The following is a 19,600-nucleotide window of genomic DNA, read 5'->3' as shown; positions in this document are numbered from 1 at the left end:
CTGGGATGCAGAGACATAAAAACATTACCAGTATCTCTAATGGTGATATCAAATACAAATTTAAGACAGAATAAACAGAATAGAAGTACCAAAAATACAAATATTATGATATAAAAGAACAAACAGAAGGAAATATTTGCAGTCTAAAAATTCATACAACTATTAAAACGAAAATACTACACCCTTACAACTATGCAGATCTGAAACTTGATAATACCTGATAATAAACAACTTTTAAACCATGAGAGAATATTACCTGGTACCAAGTTGGTATATGGATGAAAGATCTGCTATAAAGAGTAGTCTTTGCCTTCCAGAACAGAGTACATCATGCCATATTATATCAATGCTCATCACAAGCTCATGTGTATTCACCAATACAAAGCATATACAAGTAAATTCGACCCTGAGCGTAAAACAAAATTAAAGAATATGATGTGATACCAAGAAAGTGGAAATCAGTCTTAGAAAGCTGAACAGTATCTGAATAATGTTTATTGCTTTATCATCAGCTGGACTCCATCATTACCTTCATCGAAGAGGTTTAATATTAATTTTATTATTTTATCTTATTTTTATTTTTTTTTTGCTAGTGTTGGTTTTTCTGTGTGTTTGGTTGCAAAATAACTCAAAAAAGTTGTGAACGAGTTTTGACGAAATTTGCAGGAAAAGTTGATAATAACACAAGGAAGAGATGAATACATTTTGGTAGTGATCGGGAAATTCTGAAGGTTTTTAGAAGGATTTTTTGGGGGGCAAATTTGGGTCAACAAACTTGGGAGCTCAAGCTGTGCATATTTGAGGTTTGCATATGCACACTGAGCAGGCAGAAGCTGATGATGAGGTATGTAAACACAGCTTTTCTTTATCATTTAAATGGGAAATTGGGCAGTTTTCAGCATGTGTGTTGGTGGAAATGAGCTGTTTGGTGGAGGTCTGCATTCTCTGAGTGCTTTTGTACTTTTCTATGAATCTGACCTGTTCCATATCTCCCTTAACATATATATATATATTATATATATATATATATATATATATATATATATATCCCTAGTTGGCACCTTAGGGAGACATATTGGGGGGAAGTGTCTTCATTAGGGAGACAACTGGTCATTAAGGAGACAATTTTCGTGTCTCCATTGCGTAAATTGCCATTGAACATGTATTTTAAAATTTGCATATAAAACAAATGGAAATGTCTTCCAAATGACCCATCTAGGAGTGTATATATATATATATATATATATATATATATATATGTATATATATATATGTATATATGTATATATGTATATATGTGTATATATATATATATATATATATATATATATATATATATATATATATATATATATATAAATATATATCACATTTCAAACCCATACTCACACACCATGTAAATCTCTTATATTATATCATACCTCTCATTCTCAGTTCCACATAACATGAAAGACGTGCCAGTCACATTACTAATGTATTAATCTGTGGCCCCACATAACAGCGCCCTACACACAAGTCACTGCATTTTCTTTTTAATTCTTACAATTTACACTTGATACTTTTCCACTCTGCAGGTGTGCTGCATATGATATGTAGCATGATTTTGGCCATGCTAATTGATGTTATCTTTATAGATGGACAAGGCTGATATTACGGCACAGAACTGCATCTCAACAACATTTCATTTCTTGATCGATATAGTAATCACAAGATGACACAATTCTGACTGACATGAAGTCATGGAATAAGGGCGTATATCCATATTATTGCTAAATTTGATGTTGCTGAACCTCAAAAAGAACAGGTTTACCTGAGGTCTTTTGGCATTCATCCGAAGCAGCATTGAGCTATGTGTTTGGCATTTTCAATGTGCAGGCAATCCTGATGCAGTCTTGATTCAAGTGTAAGTCATTGATCAACCCATACCTATCTTTATCTGCCATTCTTAACACACAGCACACACACACACACACACACACACACACAAAATGTCCAACAGTTGTTTTTCGTTTGAACAGAAATGAAAAACAGGGTAATTTTTTCATATTGCATATAACCGAGAGACGATGTTTTCACTTTCTGGAATTCACTTTTTTCAATCGATATTCATGTCAAATTTGAACTGAGCTGAAGGAAGAAGTTTATTTCATTTGTTTTGGGAATAGTTTGCCATTAAATTTGGATTATAGGTTGAACAGTTTGGAGACCTGTGCCTTGGTGTCGGCAGGACTTGTCACAGTGGATCCTTTGGTCCTGGGATCCATGAAGATCTCATGGTCATTGCCACCCTGAAAAAAAAATAGCAATACAAACAAAATAGCACAAAAAACAACAACAAGCAAACTAAACCAAACAAAATAAAACACACTACCACATGTGACAAATGCTCTGATGTTATTGTCTTTTCTCATAATGTTTTTCTTACTCTTTGTACATGTATGACACAATGTGCTGAGTTTATATCATTTGCTGACTATTGCTGGTTACCTGTGGTAAACCACCAAAGGATTAGCATCATTTCCCTCTATCTGGTTTGGGGCAGATCACTTCACAAGGTCTGCACCCTGTTCTTCGTGAGGAAGTGAAGTGGGATCTTTTAATAAAGGGATGGTACAGTATTGGTGGAGATGAGAATTGGGCTTTTAACTTTTTGCGAGATACCAAGATAACACTTATGAAATAGTACAGAGCATACCATTTTAAGAGGAATTCAAAGTTTATTTGATGAAAATCAGGTTTGGAATGACTGAAATATCTAAAAACAAAGTAAAACAAAGTGATCGTAACAAAATGTGGGTCCCATACTTTATTAGAATCGCTCTATTTTCGATATCTCAGCCATTTCAAAACCAATTTTCATCAAATAAACATTGAACTCCTCATGAAATTACATGCTCTTTCATATTTCATATGAGGTTTCTCATTATCTCATCAAACATGTTAGAAACCTGAAATTAGGTCTCAAACAAAACTATACGATCCCTTAAGCGCTTGAGTCATGACTCTAACAACCGCCATTTTATGTCCTTTTCGAGGGACAGAGTGTTTTTGTCTCTAACTAGAGGGGACTTCAAACAACAAATTATACTCAGTGGAACTTGAACCCAAATCCACTAGATTGAAAGGCAGATGTGCCACTGACTGAGCCACCTCACTGCACTTTTTCCAAAATGTGACACATCATTTTCTTAATGTTATTTCACGTGTATGATTTTACTGAACTCTTTACAACACAGTGCCATAGAGATTTTATCCTGACCTATGTGAAATGCTGATGTGGTTCACATGAAAATCTAACACCAAACAGCACAGGGTGTTTTAGACTGGGGAAAAAAATCCAGTTCAATAATTGTAACTGAAAGATACTGCTAATAGCACCATCTGCTAATTGCCCCTCTCCAGAAGAGATTATGTTGCATACAATAAATATGTACATCTACACCTGAAGTAAAACATGTAATCTTAACTAAATGAATGAGTTCAAAGAAGCAAGTGTTACAAACAGTGGTAATTGTTGTCTTACCTCATACGTTTTGTCTCCAAAAAAGTAGATTTCCTTGAAATCATTCTCTAAGAACTGGAGGCAGTATGTCTTGTCCCATCCTTTGGGGAAGGCATCTATGCTAATTTGGCCACCTTGGGGACACAAAAAGAAAGAAAGAAACAAATCAAATCACAAAAATGCTGGTCACACTGACATCTGGGTACTCACATAGGTAAACTCATTGATGTAACCTTACTTATTGTGTTATAAATACCATTACATTTTTTACATATTTTTTCTGTTTATCAGAGAATGTATGTCATCAAGGCAATTAATAAGCATTTTAAGTGATTGACCTGGACGTATGAGCTTTCACCTTACAAGGGGACCCCAAAATCTTTACAAGTTATGTTGATATGCCCATACATTGAACATGCTCATGTACAGTAAAGATTTACGGTAATCAAGTCCAGTTTGGCTGAATGATAACAAAAGTGTGAAAATATGTGTGTAACCACATCATTTATCATATTCAGCATTTCCCACAGATAGAAGTGGTAACACAAAATCATTCTGTGAATGGTCTGAAAGAATGGTGCTATACCACATTATACCCTTATAATCTCTATCTAGACAGAATGTATAATTCTGAAAACATTGACAAACTGGAGTGCATGAGTTTTTTTTCCCCCATGGATTTGAACATTGTCACACTGCTCAGTTAGCAAAGTTGAAAAAAATCTAAAATTGAGGCACCATACTCCTAAACAGAGGCTTTGAGCTTTGCCAAGGTGGTTGTAATCAACTTGAAAACAGTTACGTGTAGTGTGTATGGACAAGTGCTTGAACAGCCTTGCATACTTAGACCTAAAACATAATAATACCCACAGCCACATGAACTGGCAAAGCCACACATACGCATCCTGTTGTGACATGCTGAGGCATGATTTATGAAAAAAAAAAAGGATCTTGTGGCCGAAATCCTCCTCCTTTTGTGGTAACTGTGGATATCTTTTTTTAAAAGATGGGTACTGTAAAACACTGTATTTTCGCGGCGTGAAATTTTCGGAAATGGGAGCCGACGGCCTTTTTTGTGGCATGAAATTTCTGCGAGTTGCCTCTAATTTAATGCGTATAGTGTAGGTAAGAACTTTCATGTGCACTTTAATTTGGCAAAATTCACAAAATTAAAATGCATGTGAACATTCCTCGTTTTACAGTATCACATGAATGCTGATCATAAACAACACGACATCAATCCTTGCGACAGATAACATAGACTGTATATGCCATGATAATATGACATTTCAAAGATGCATTCATTGATACACACATATACATATCAAAAAGAACATGTGTGTGAAGGCATACTACATCTGTGAACACACTGCATAAAATATCAACCAAACATTAGTGTGCATAAAACAGTCTCCCCACCATGACAAAGCAAATTTCACTCCAAGCATGTTTACATTATAACAAAATATTTATCATATGCTGATTACGATTAAAACCATCACAATATGTGATGTCTATCAACACTGTCTACTGTCAATGGTATTTCAAACAATTATGTGGTAATAAAATTTCCAGTGTGTGATAAACATACAATGTAGGTATACTCTTCAACCGTGGCAGATCAACTCTTGAGCCAAATGAAAAGATAACTCACTATTTACTGTCAGGTACAGGAAATGAGCGAATGACGGTGCAGTTTTTTCAAGGATTTAGTGATTATTTTCAAAGTAGTATGTATGGGAAAGAAAAAGAAGTCAAAATGCCACGTCATTATTATACCGGTAGTTCCTGCAGGTATTGTTTATCATCATTAAGCCAAACATCATAAATCATCACCAGAATGTATCCCACGCAATAAAGTCAGTCATACATGTTATTGTACTTTACTGTCAGTCCTGTTGGCAAAATATTTATACATTATGAACACTCATTCGTGCCGAAATTTCACAAAACACAATAACTCCATCTTCATATAAAACAAGAAAACATCGATTTGAAGTTTTTGCTTTTTATACTTTGATGTTGATGCTTACAACACCTGACTTTGGTAGTCATTCATATTTACATGTTTCAAGGGTTCATAATGTTGGCTGTTGAAAAGAAGTTGAATAGCCTACAAAGAAGTTGTGGTTGAGCAGAAGTTTAATCTCTTCTAAAGAGTGTGGGATTGTTGACTTTCTTGTCAGAGATAAATTAGCTTAAAAATTAAGCAAAACAAGCAAATAAACAAACAAAAAACCCGAAATTGTTGCTATCACTTCATTCAACACCACTGACAGTCCAGTGCAATGACATGTTCTCAGACATTGTATTCCACCTAAAAAAAAATAATAATAATGGGTTGTAGACGATGAATCACACAAAATACTTATAACCAATATCCCTTCAAGCAAGAACAGGTGTACTACATTAACACCTCTCCCTCTCTTTCTCACTCTCTCTCTCTGCCTCACACATAAACACACACACAACTCACACACACACACAAACACACACACACACACACACACACACACACACACGTATGAAAGCTTTCACACAAAACAAAAAACTTGCTTGTCATCTGATCACATAAATTCTGAAGCACGTTTCTGAACACATCTGGAGGTACCAAGTGTTTGCACACAGAAAGAGTGATGTCTCCTCTCTGATCCCTTGTAAAGGATATTTCAGACACCTGTTCAACTCTTTGGCCCGAATTCACAAAGGTGGTTTAAACCTTGGCCCCTTTTCATAAAATTTGTTTTCATATCAATAACAAATTATGATAGTTGTTACAAGCTACTGAAATCCTTGCATCTGATTGGCTAAGAGCAAATTTGTCACAGAAATGTGGCATTTGTTACTGATAAAAGGTCTAAGAAATGGGACCCTGGTTTAAACCTAAACCATGGTACAAATTTAGACCTTTGGTCTAAAGCGTGAAATAGGCATACCTTTGGAATGCGCGCACGTTTGTTACTGGACGTCTGTAGGTATGTGCGCAATCTGTCAATCATATTTATGCAGAAGAAATTTGCATAAACCACAGTTTAGATTTAAACCAAATTTGTGAATTCGGGCCTTTGAGTACCACCTTCGTACACCCAACTCAGTTGACAGCAGGCAAACTTTGCTTATTTTGGTCAAACACACATCTACTCACTAAGAGCTTGAGAAATACAATGTAGCAGTATGCCACAGTACATTAAATGCATCACAGCCATAGCTTCATCAGAAAATCAACATCAAAGCAAGGGTTGCAATGTATCTATGATAACTTCACTCTACTGCATTTCTAGCATACATGCTGTGGTATCAAACTTGTTACATACTGCAAAACAAGATATTTTCATGGCATGAAATTTTCACGAATTGGAGCCGACAGCCTTTTTTATGCCATGAAATTTTCATGAGTTGCCTCTAACATTCAATGCATTATACGTACCATAGTGTAGACAAGAACTTTTGCGGGCATTTCAATTTCGCGAATCTTGGCTCTCACGAAATTGAAATGCATGCAAACATTCCTCCTTTTACAGTAGCATTGGAAAGTGGAATTATTTCCAAAAGCACTCATGCATTTCAGCCTCAGAATAAAGTGGCACACAGGGGGTAGCACACAAAGAGTTTACGATCTCCAAGGCCTGGCAGTAAAACATGCAACTTTGGAGACATTTGAGTTTGTTTTATATGTGACCGTGCACCTCAAAACGAACATAAAGTCGCACACACTGATTTTGCGTGAGGACTGAAAATAAGTGAAATGGGTCAACCTAGCTGAACTTGACTTTTTCATATATTCTGAAAGAGCGGGTCTTCTTTTACATTATGCTAATATCTGGTATCATAAAATGGGCAGGAAAGTGTGTTTTTTTAGCAGTTTATCTCGAACATTTTTTGTAGAATAGTGTGATTAGGTGTGCCTTTAGAATCCCTTTTTCATTTATGAAAAACCTTGTCCACACTCTTCACTTTCAACTCTAATAACTTTTGAAAGGATAGTGCTACTGCTTTGAAAGTTGGCATTAATTATGGACAGAATGTGTTAATGAGGCATGCTTAATTTCAGTTTAATCTGATAATCCCTTCATTGTTGTTACTCTGGTGGTTTACTTCCTGTTTTTTGTCCCATTCATCGCACAGCCAGCACAGTTTGGTAAAGATTAAGCACTTGAATAGACACTACTTCTGAGCCTCTTTTCTAGGTTCACACTTGTCCTGAGTTTGTGCTTTCTTTTCCATATTTAGATAGGTTAGGAGAGTCCATTTGATTTGAGTTATACATCATTTTAAAGCTTAAAGTCTGCTCTTTCAGAATATGGTCTTAACTTTAAATTCACATCTGGCGACTTTTTGTTTGTTTTGAGGTGCAGTGTCACATATGTGCAAGTATACCCAAGTACCTGTGTGCACCTTACACATGAGATCAAGACAGACTCCACATCCTCAAAATGTGTTTCAGAGGTCAGACTATGAAGATATCAAGCATGCACCCAGAACTGAAGAAAGCTTTATTACAAAACACCTTCAGACATCCCCTGCATACTCGAGACACTGGATAGAAATGCATTCATAAAGAACATGATTGGAGTTTGCATGCAGGCTGACACAACTAATTAGTCATTTGGAATAAAACACATTTACTGACAAGTTTGTTATTTGTGCGAAATGGAAGTCTGCATTATAAAGAAGCTGATATGCTACCTGATCACACTGATCTTTTTGCATTTTACAATACTTTTAATAAAATGATAATAAGAGCATGCATGCTGCAGTGCTTTTTGATGAAAAGAGAATAAAAGACCTGCCATTGCAGTTTCAGCTTTCTTATTTTTTTTTGGCCTAGTTATAAGAAATTATCTTGTTGGAAGTTGTTAAAGTAATTTTCCATATGATAGGTATTCTGGGTGATGAGTTTTATTCATGAGATAATGACTGTTCAAATCCTGAGTAAATGTGGTTAACAGCAGATATAATATTCTCTAAGATATGATTATCATCTTTATTACAGTGTTCATTGCATGGGTAAAATGGTATGAGAATCAATTGCTAGATTCATGAGGAAATGTGCTGCATCAAGCGCATATATATCTGTTTGAAGAAAAAAAAACATATTTTTTTTGGTATGTGCCAGTATAACCCCCTGTTCAGACGCAAGCCAGTTTATACCAAAACTTGATAAAGAAGCGACATATAAATAATCATCGTACAGACTATAGCCGACAGACCGTCCAGACACTAATCCCGACCGTTCTGGAAAACGTCGTATAGATGTGCAGTTTCTCACTGCGCGTACTGTTATGGTCACGAGTGACAGGTGTAGGGTCACATTTCATGTGCACTCCCATTAAGCCCTGCCCAGTTATACCATTCTATGGTCGTCATACGTTCAGACGCATTACGGACATGTTGGAATGCTGATTCATTATCAAGTTCTAGTTCAAAACGATGCTCTGACCGTCGTTTCGCTACACGTCATTTCGTTAATCAGCATTCAGACGTATAAATTCATCGTATAGCTATACCATTTTGGTATAGCTATACCGTTCTCATATAAATTCTTTGCGTCTGAACACCCTGTTAGTCATGTATATCAGCCATGTTACAGGATATAGTAGTGCATGTTTAGATAATCATGGCTAGCTGATGAAACAGCGCAAGTTTGATGTGTTTGTAAAACAACACAAACAATAAAACCACACACACACAAAAAATACAACTACAGTCTGGAGACTAGGCAAGTCCACAGACTAAACAGGGCCAAAGGTTGTGTCATTGTATCCAGGGAACTTGCATGAAAGATCAAACATTCTTTGCCCCAACAATACATGCCCCTGCAATGCACGCACATATACACATGTGCACACATGTGCACACACAGAGTCTTGTCTGATGCAATGTTTACAGGTGAATGTAAGTTTGCAGTTACCCCAGAGACTCCAACTCCAAGCACCTTCTGATCTGGAGATTCTCCCGCCTGAAACCTCTAGCAAACAGGAGACTCCAAGTTGATGTGTGCGAAACGCGAAGTTCCTAGGGTTCTAGATGTTCTCTGGTGCTATCTAAGGCTTATTTTTTCAACATACGATAGCAATAAGAAAGAAATCCTTTCCACCGGGAGACACAGAGCCAGGGCGGGAGAAATCAAATCTCCAACGGGAGAACGGGAGATTTTGCAAAAACGGGTTTTCGGCGGGAGATCTCCCTTCGAAAACGGGAGAGTTGGAGTCTCTTTTACCCACATTACCCAGGGATGTTAAAATCAAAGAGCATTGAAGCTCCTTGTAAGAAAAAACAAAAACAAAAACAAGGCTGTGGCTTTAAAGAGATTTTATTGAGGCAGCATTTGTGCTAAGAATGAGTTTTCCCTATAGCAGGCCACAATGGATGAGAGAAATAAGAAAGAAAATATTCTCTTTGAATTTTTACCAAATATACATGGAATTTTTCCTATGACCATAATATCTGATTATCAATCATGGTCAATATAAATATCAAATAAGTCATCTTCAATCTCATATCATCATCCCTCCAGTAACCTGAAATTTTGTCCCTTGAAATTTGAAATTCATGCTGTCATCAAACAGTGTGGCCTCTAAATCAAACACGCAACTCCACATACATTGTACACCTCTATACGAGTACATACAACATGTAGAGCGTGTGTATGTATGCGTATGTACAATGACAACGTGAATACAAAGTTGTTAATAAAAGGTTCATAATTCAATTGCATTGTACCCAAAGTCAAGAAAAACTAGAATAGAAAACATAAATGGAAACCATCTCTGGATCATGACTGGCCACACATGATTTGATGGGTTTAGAAGACACATTATTCTTCAAATTTTGCATTCAAGCTCACAAAATTCCAAAGCATTTGAAGCGTGTGTAGAAACACATTAACAAACAAATTCTTTGTCAAGTGTGGAGCCCGTCAATACATACAGTCTAATGGCAAACTTGATATGAATGTCGTATAAGTGTTATTAGCTCTGACAAGCAATTATTACAAGCCAACAAACCATAACAATGCATTTTTCATGGTGTCTACAAAGTTTGAAGCAAGACATTCCATCCCAGACACATTACAAAATTACTGCAGTTGCTAAATATCTTTGTGGGGGTTTCATTTTCGTCACAAAACTTTGTGAATTTAACAACCCATCAAAACATCTCCCTCCAGGCATACAAGTACAAAGCATGAAAGCTATGTAAGTACATTCAACATTAGCCTACAATGTAGACGGAGGATGCAGCTATGGTCTTTACTGTCACACTTAACGTCTGACGTGGCGAGACTACAAACAGTGGATGTGTGTGAATGCTTCCAATGTTCACAGTCTCGCTGCATCAGACGCATCGCTTAGCAAAGACAATAGTCTCGCCACATCAGATATTCAGTGTGACAGCAAAGACAACAGCTGCATCCTCCACCTAGATTATAGGATGATACAACATGGGCATGCAATAGATGTACACAGATGCCTAGCCTACCACTGACAAAATGTACGCAGGTGTACTCCAAATTGAGAAATACAACTCGTCATCGGCAATAGTCACATTGCATCACCCAAGGAGGCTGTGAATATCACTTGAAGGTCAAAGACATCATAGCATGATCATAACGTGATGACATGGATGACACACATCAGTGGACCCTGTATTGAGATAGGACTGTCTACGAATTTTCAGGGAACGCCATAGGGAAGAAATACTATATTTCATAAAATGAATATATAGCTCTATGTGTGTGTCACTTTTGGGCATACATTGAGCCACCTGTTCATGCTGTCCTTGAAGGCAGGGGTCTCTTCTCCCCTTCATCTAATCGACCAAAAAGAATATATGACCGGTTACTTTGATCTCAATCCCTCCATTTATTTTTTTTTCTCTGAACTGTATTTTCTCTGCAGTAAAGGTTACTAAGGTAGAGTAAAGTAAAGATTGCTTTGGTGAATTAACAATTGTGTAAAAAGTACAGATTCCTAATTACACCACAGAAGGGTTGTTTGGATAATACTTTCAGCGCAAGAAAAGTGACCAGCAACCATTAACCGGGCATGATGAAGTGCTTTTTTATAGTTTCAACCCAAACTCACAATATTCTAACCCCTTTGTTCTTTCTCAAATCTCTAAAAGTCATAATTAAAGGTTTTATGACAAACAAATGCATGTTGATTTGTGTTGATTCATGATACCCTCAACATCACTTTTGCAGTGAAATGAATATCTGGAAACAATCCATATATCTTAAAATAATTTTTCTTTTTTTTTTCTTCAGATTACTTGGATACACCCACAAAAACACCCTTCCAAATCAAGATTCTGGTTGTGGCCTCATCTGCTAATCATTGCTAAAGTACTAATATGTTTAACAAAATACATTGGAATGCACCTTCCCCTCGACTCAGCATAAGTTGCATGTTTCTGTGATATTAATGCGACTAACAAAAGATTTGGCGAGGGAACATGCGAATTATGCTCGGTATCAGAAAGGATGTATTCCAATGTCTTTTGTTAATCATAATTAGTACTTTAGCAATGATTGACAGATGAGGTCACAACCAGAATCTTGTTTTTTTTTTTTGTGGGTGTATCCAAATAATCTGAAGAAAAATAGAAGAAAAATTATTTTAAAACATATGGAATGTTTCTAGATATTCATTTTACTGCAAAAGTGATGTTGAGGGTGTCATGAATCAACACAAATCAGCATGCATTATTTGTATGTCATAAAACCTTTAACCCGTTGAGGAAGGACTGATTTTGCTACAACACGCATTTCCAATAGACACCTGCCCGACTATACTTGGGACTCCTCCTGAACGGGTTAAGCTACGATCATCTCACCTATTGAGAATACCAGGCCGTCCTTTGTGAACTCCTCTCGTAATGCCTGCACCATCGTGGTCCTGATGCCATGAGCCTGAGAAAACCACAGTTTGAAAAATCAGTGACACCATGAAATGACTTTGTCATCACACTGCAAATGGATTCAAATAAACAAAATAAAAAGAAAGATAGAAAGAAAAATCTCTTTACACCAACCTTGGATTTGATACATTTGAATTGAATTTTCAATGCAACATGCTATCAAAGTTTAAAAGTTTGCACAACACAGGCTGCACAGACTGCACTAAAAAAAAAAAAGGAGAAGGAGGAGGAGGAGAAGGAGAAGGAGGAGGAGGAGAAGAAGGAGAAGAAGAAGAAGAAGAAGAAGAAGAAGAAGAAGAAGAAGAAGAAGAAGAAGAAGAAGAAGAAAACAAGACTCTCATGACGTTATGTCCTCCACATTTTGATTGACACGTTTGATGTATCCATACCAGGCATATCAAGTCACTAATTAGATCCAGTGATCATTTCCCCTTGTTTGCACATCTGTGGTAATGCTATCCCAGTGGTAACAGCTGTGTATCATCCTATACTTTATGCCACATGCTGCTCCCACTCCACCAAGCATAGGAATAGAACAAATTTGATATGGATCAAAGGAACCGTGATAGTTTCATAAGTTATGGCACCTAGCCAATTCAGTGACATGGATTACACTTCATAGATCTCTTACAACACCTCTTTGAAATGTGAGTGAATATTTGAGTGATTGTTCCAAAATTCATTAATTATCACAAACATGAAAACATCACATGCACAGACATACCAGAAAGCAAACTAATAATTCATATTCCCTCTTCAGATGAAAGATGGATCTTGAGGGTATAAACTGTCCAGAATGACGATAGAGTGACTGATAGAACAAATAGTGCAACCCAAAAGCTCCTTGAGTCCCCCACTGACAGCAATAATTTGTTTGTTTTCTTTGGATGGAGATTGATGAAATATGCTATTTCTTCAAATTTGTGCAACAAATCCATACTTTGAATTCATTGGGAGAATTTTATTTAATATTGACAGAACTATATTGAATAAGTAATTACATACATTGTGCATTTTATAAGCTGTAGTCTGCTTGTGATATTTCATGTGTGAACAAGTTGTGGTGTCATATGAAGACCCATGTATAGATATCTGTGAAGTATGGTATGAATGATTCCATGTCCGACCTTTCATTTGGACAGTCACTCTATCATGACAAAGGCCTTACTACCGTGTCGTCAAAATCAAGGAACAGTGCTTACTTACTTTCTTTTTAAGGAAGATTTAAGATTTTTAAAGATTTTATTTTGTCTATCCATGCCAGGAAAAAGGAATTAGGTTTCATAAACACTGAATTGTGTTTTCTTCTCTGGATTTTCTTATTTCTTATTTAAATTGTCTCACTTGCTAAATATCAGAATGTTGTTCTCTCAGTGACAAATAAGCTTAGTTTAATTTAATTATCAGCATATAATGCATGCACCAAGTAAGGTGGGAAATTGGTGCATTATCTCTGAATGTCAAGTTCATGTCCAAATATTTCTGTGACGTACAAGTAACAATGCTGGCACATCCTTTGCCTAACTTACTGTAATGGAAGAATTATTGGCACTATGTGGTTACAGTCACACAATAGTGCATCCTGGCACATAAAGTCAATTTAGAGGTAGATTAAATTAGTCTGTGGCATTTAAGGTTTGCCAAATGTCTTATCTCAGTGTTTAGTGTTCAGCTTTTGGTGTTTCTCTCTATACTGTTACGGGTTCCATGGCATTTGTTCCTCCCACAACTGCTCCCATGAAATATCTGCACGCAAAGCCAAACATAAATTCTACCCACAAACATAATCCTAATCCTCACATCAAACTAAGCCTAAAACCCTTTCACAACCCTAACCATAACCCTTAGTCAACGGAGAAAATAAGACCAGAACAACTGTCACAGTGTTTGAGCAAATGTTGTATCACCACTGTTGGGGGTAGGATATGGGAAGAGGGAGGGCATAACGAACATTGCAGGTATAAAGTGTGCTTCATTGGCTGAAAACCAGTGCATTCAACCTGTTTTATTTAGTCCCTTCTAGCAGTCTCCATAGTACAACTCCTCAATAAATGACTTGCAAATTTCAATGCATTCAATCACATCCCATTGTCTCACAAGACATGAATGGTAGAAAATGGCAAGGTGCCAATCAAAAGTGCAAGGAATGCATTTATGATGTGACTGATATATTTCAAAAAAGTCTGACAGCACAGTTTATTCATTTAAAATTAAATAAATTAACTTTCTTTTTTTTTTTTGGGGGGGGGGGGAGGGAGGTGGGAATCATGGCAAAAAGCATAGTGGTACTTCCCCTTACTTTGAAAATAGTGGCAGACATATGTTTTTGCAATTGCATTAGCCACAGACATTATCTGTGCAAGTCTAAATCTGTGCAATCTCCCAGAAAGGTTTCTCCTATGCAAGATTGTTCATCATGGTGAGATGTACCTTGTCATATTCACATAAAGTTATTCTGAGACGTACCTTGTCATATTCTGCAAAGACTTCTCTCTCTGCATAGCTGCAGCTCCTACCGATGGGGCATATGTTCAACATGCCATTCCTGAATTCAATGAATGTTCCCCTGCAAAGTTCAGTGGATAATCAATGAAACATATAAACATTACAATTATGAAAGACACTGCCAACCGAAAGCTATGTTGGTGATGATAACAAGATAATGATAACGCTGATGTTTAAGATGATGATGTGATTATAGTAATAGCATATTACAATTAATACTCCTACTACTACTAACAATAATAACAATCAGCAGCATTACAATACATTTAAGTAAAAATAGAGTAGTACTTCTCAGAAAAGACAGGACATAATCTTCTTCAGTATCTATAAATGAAAAGGCCTTTTCTTTCTTGAACAATCTATAAAAATCAATTATCCATGGAACTCCTTTAAAGTCGTGAAGAAATTGCTTAGTGTCAAAGATCATTATGTCAAGCCACAAACTGAAAGATGAATGCAAAGCTGATAACACATAACTGAAACTTCCCTTTTACTTGTTCAAGTCTACTCACATTTCAATAGATCAGCTGATATCATTTGTAATGTTCTAGAAAGGAGAGAAAAACAATGACTTCTCACCTTTTCATGGGTAATGTGATGCCTGAGAGATATCTGAGAGTGAAGTTGATAAGTTCTTGCAACTTGTCTTCACCAACAAACTTTTGTATACTCTGCCAAGAAGAAAAATCAAAGGAACGATGACTATTGTTGCACATCAACAAGTCAAGGATGTCACCATCTATCATGAATGTGATGGTAGATTCTTAGAAAATGTTGAAATATCACCTTTTTTCAAGTTGCTAACTGTGGAACATCTTAAAAACACTTTTACAAATTGATAAAAACACAAGAAGAAATGTGTGCCAACACTTACTCTTTTTGATATATTAAAATTCTGTTTTGATATAAAACTTTAAGAGCACTAGTGCAAACTGGGCATCATTATAAATCTTTGTTTGATCCTTTAAAACACTCAAAACACCATCTCAGACTAAAATGGCATTTGGTTCCTTTACAAAGAGTACTGCAAGTCAAACAAAGTTCCTAGTTTCAGCGATAATGGGTACAGAGACTGTGTGTCAGTTATCTGTGTTTGTTTGTTGATTACTTTCATTTGTTAGGCAGCTGAAAGTCATCTTCTGTTTAGTTTTCTTCTTCTTGCATCATATTGCAGAACATAAGTAACCTACAATCATTTGTCTCACATAAAACTATTTCAAGACAATCAGTACCATCATCCAGAAAGCATCTGCTTCATATTGTGCAGCATCACTTTCATAAGTCGTACAGTGTATTAAACTTGACTGCTACTGTTGTGCAACATTTTTCCATTTAAAAAAAAAAAAAAAAAAAAAAAAAAAAAAGCTGTTACTGCCTCACCTGAATTGCGAACTGTTCACCCTTCTTCAGTGCCACCAGGCCATTTTCAGCAAAAACAAAGTCAAACTGACGAATCCTGTCCATGCCACCCATTTGCTCACTGATTTTTGCAAGATCTGACCCTCCGACCAGACCAACAGTCATTTTCTCTGTTAGCTTGTCCAAGAACTCAACCATATTTGGCTCAATTATCTGGAGATTTAGAATGAAAACAAATATGCAAGTTGTAGGAGTTACTGAGGGTGATAAAAATTTGATATCAAATGAATTGTGCATACTAGTGTTAACTTGAATTGGATGCAGATTGAACGAGGCATGAATCAATTAAGATGCTTTAAGCAAGTACATTCTTACATATTCACTTAGTATTTTTAACACATGATAAAAGATGTCATCATCTATTCCATAAAAACAACTAAAGTCACATTCTGAAAAAAAAACAGAGAAAGTAAATTGGCATACAAATCACCTTTCCCCAGCTTTAAAGACCTGCAAATTCAGATTTTGATTGAACCAAGATGACGGTTAGCAAAGGAGAGGATATGCATAAATATTTGCAACAACAAAGATCCACACACTGAGCTGACTGTGGGCAATAGTTGATTAGTCTGTAGGCCAAAGCTTCTGTTTGTTTCATTGGGGGATGCTCAGCCAACAAGTCTGGCTCAAGGAACCCCCTTCACAGAGATGTCAAGGCCAGAGTGTAGCTGGGCATGAGGTTTTGCATGTGCCACCACAATGCCAGCAACAGAAGCAAGAGAAGGGTGGGGGGGGGGGGATCTTGTGCATACTAAATGTAATACATTGGCTTATTCTGACAAAAAAAAAATGTATATTGTCTCAAAATGTGACTTACTTAGTCTAGGTGGTAGGAAATCCATGTGTTGTTTGTTATGTGTGTGCATTTTGAGGTGCATTTTGAGGTTGTGAAAAAACTTGCGAGATGTGACAAAAAAAGCTTGAGAAGCATGTGAGCATGAGAAAGAACCATGTATAATGAGGTCTGAATCTCACACCTAAGGCGCAAAACTTGACGTGTTTGTCCTCAGATAAAGTCTGAATCTCTTCCATAGACAATGCATAGAGATGATGCACAGCTAAATTTCAGCTGCCTTTACACCTACGGAAGGGGTATTCCAGTCTCTCCAGTCAGCCAGCCAGCCAAGTCGGTCTGTCTCTGTTGCTATAAAAACGGGGCTTGACATTAGAAGGGACCTGGTGGCCTGGGGCCATCACAAATACGATTACATGTCACTATTGTCAGGCCCCCACTTTACAAGAAAAGATATGTTTTGGTGGTCCGATTGTGAATCTGGCCACCAAATTTTATTGTTTGGCCACCAAAAGAAAAAGTTATTAGTTAAGTGTCAAGCCTTTGTATGAATTTTCACCAATCAGATCTTCGATCATAATATGTTAATTAAATAACTGGCAGTTACTATTAACTACTACTACTAGCTAATTATATAATTCATGCATTACTTAAAAAATGACATTAAATTTAAACGTTTACACATAAATCTTTATCACTCAGCAGACACACAAATTTCCTTGACATATCAGACTAGAATCTACACAAATTCCACACATTTGGAAACTCAGCGACAGCGACATCATCGGGGCGTGTCTACTTTAATATGCAATGACCAATACAACTGTGACAATGCATTTGCACGCACGCTGGCTGAGCTGAGCTGGGTTATATGGTATGGTAGGAACAGCCGACACAGTAATCATTAGATCGGACTGAGTAGAACTTGAGCAGTGTAAACGGAGCGAATTGCCGAACATTTTTACCCGTCGTCAAGAATGTAGGTTCTACATACAATTGCAATTCCATGTATTGCAATGACAACTTACCTTTCGAGATGCAGTGAGCGTTCCATCGACGTCGAAAAGGCATATCTTGGAGGTGTCACGAGCCATGTTGATAACTCTCTAGCGTTAGTTGCTTCTTCGTTCCGTTGAACTATCGTGCAGCGCAGGTAGGTAGAAGTTGCGATCTAAGGAACTACAGATAACTATGGTATGGTATTGGCAGCAGGTGCGCGATCGCGAGGTATTTGGGTACATGTATTTGGGTACTTATCCTGTCGGGTACTTGTCCACGTGTCACTTATTTTGTTTACCTGTAGGTACGAGTAGCAGGTGCGTTGAAGCTTGCTCGAATGACGATCGAGGTGTGTTTTGATACATATCAGTATATGCTATTGTTTGTTTGGTGTAGTGAGAGTGATGTATCTCTCCAATCTCGCATTAAGGCTATCATAGGGAAATCAACGAGAGATTGGCGGAAAAATACAAATCAACAAATTACAACACACCAAGGAACTTCTGGCCTCTCATCACTTTCTGATAGAATGTATAGCTAAAGTCAATGATTAATTGTATGTTATATCGGGTTCAGCCATTCCTTGGGGAAAATTCATGATTTTTTTTTTTCATCGACAGAATTCTTCATGTAAGTCATCAGTTCTTCATGCATCACTTTTTCTCTGTTTATTGAACATTATAGCTCATAAAATTCTGAAGAGGATCCATGAATACAGGTGACGACAAATTTGGTTCATTTATTTTTCTCCCCCAATTTGGTTCATTTATTTTTTTTTCTCTCCCCCCTCAATTTTTAGCTCTTAATGGTGCAAGCTGGTGCATACTTAAGTGACTATTTTTCACTTATTTTGAAAGACAAAAGAGAAATATGCCTTCAATTGCAACTCTCACTTTAATCCTTTAAGCTATGCTCCCGATGCGTGGGAAAAATGGGTGCCATGCGTGAGATCGTGAGACGGACCCTAAATGCTTGAGTCTCACTCACAATGCGTGAGACTTGGTAGCTCTGCGATTTTTTTTTTACGTTTCCGCTCAGTCACTGCTGGATGAAAAGACTACTACAGCTTGTGATGCCACATGGATTGTGTTTGTTTGTTTGTTTGTTTGCTTGCTTTTATTTCTGCATTCAATCAGATGCAATTTGAATGCAAACTTCAAAAAGTACAAAGACAAAGAATAACAAGTGCAGTGAAATAAATCGATAACAGTACATAAATAGATACACATAGGTGATTGCATTGAGCAATGTATAGATACACAGAAACATAAAATAAGATATACAGTATTTTTCAGTAAACAACAGAGATCATTGAATGAAGGAGACCACCATCATAAGCGATTAAGCTTGAAATGGATGGAGGCCTCATAAAATGACTATCCAACGACATAACTCTGTTGGAGGAAGGTGATCAGGTGAGTTCAGTGCAGTTGCAGGTGAGAGTGCAAGATGCAGTTGAAGGA

At 36.8% G+C, this 19,600-nt stretch overlaps 1 protein-coding gene across 1 annotated transcript; it reads right to left on the bottom strand.

The window, feature by feature from the left end:
* Positions 1-1,629: 1,629 nt before the first annotated feature.
* LOC139725886 (uncharacterized) lies at positions 1,630-18,284 on the bottom strand. Its single transcript, XM_071636966.1, has 7 exons — positions 18,167-18,284; positions 16,307-16,498; positions 15,506-15,597; positions 14,888-14,987; positions 12,338-12,413; positions 3,524-3,636; positions 1,630-2,288 (listed from the first exon to the last, which is right to left on the bottom strand). Exons 1-7 carry the CDS (start codon positions 18,230-18,232, stop codon positions 2,184-2,186), a joined length of 744 nt encoding a protein of 247 aa, XP_071493067.1. The 5' UTR covers positions 18,233-18,284; the 3' UTR covers positions 1,630-2,183.
* Positions 18,285-19,600: the final 1,316 nt, after the last annotated feature.

This window comes from Diadema antillarum, unplaced genomic scaffold (assembly GCF_040938485.1).
Source record: "Diadema antillarum isolate AM-2024a unplaced genomic scaffold, OU_Dant_1.0 scf00000017, whole genome shotgun sequence".
NCBI classification, from domain to species: Eukaryota; Metazoa; Echinodermata; class Echinoidea; order Diadematoida; family Diadematidae; genus Diadema; species Diadema antillarum.
Note: the sequence above shows the minus strand (reverse complement) of the source record. Positions and strands in the feature narration are given on the sequence as shown.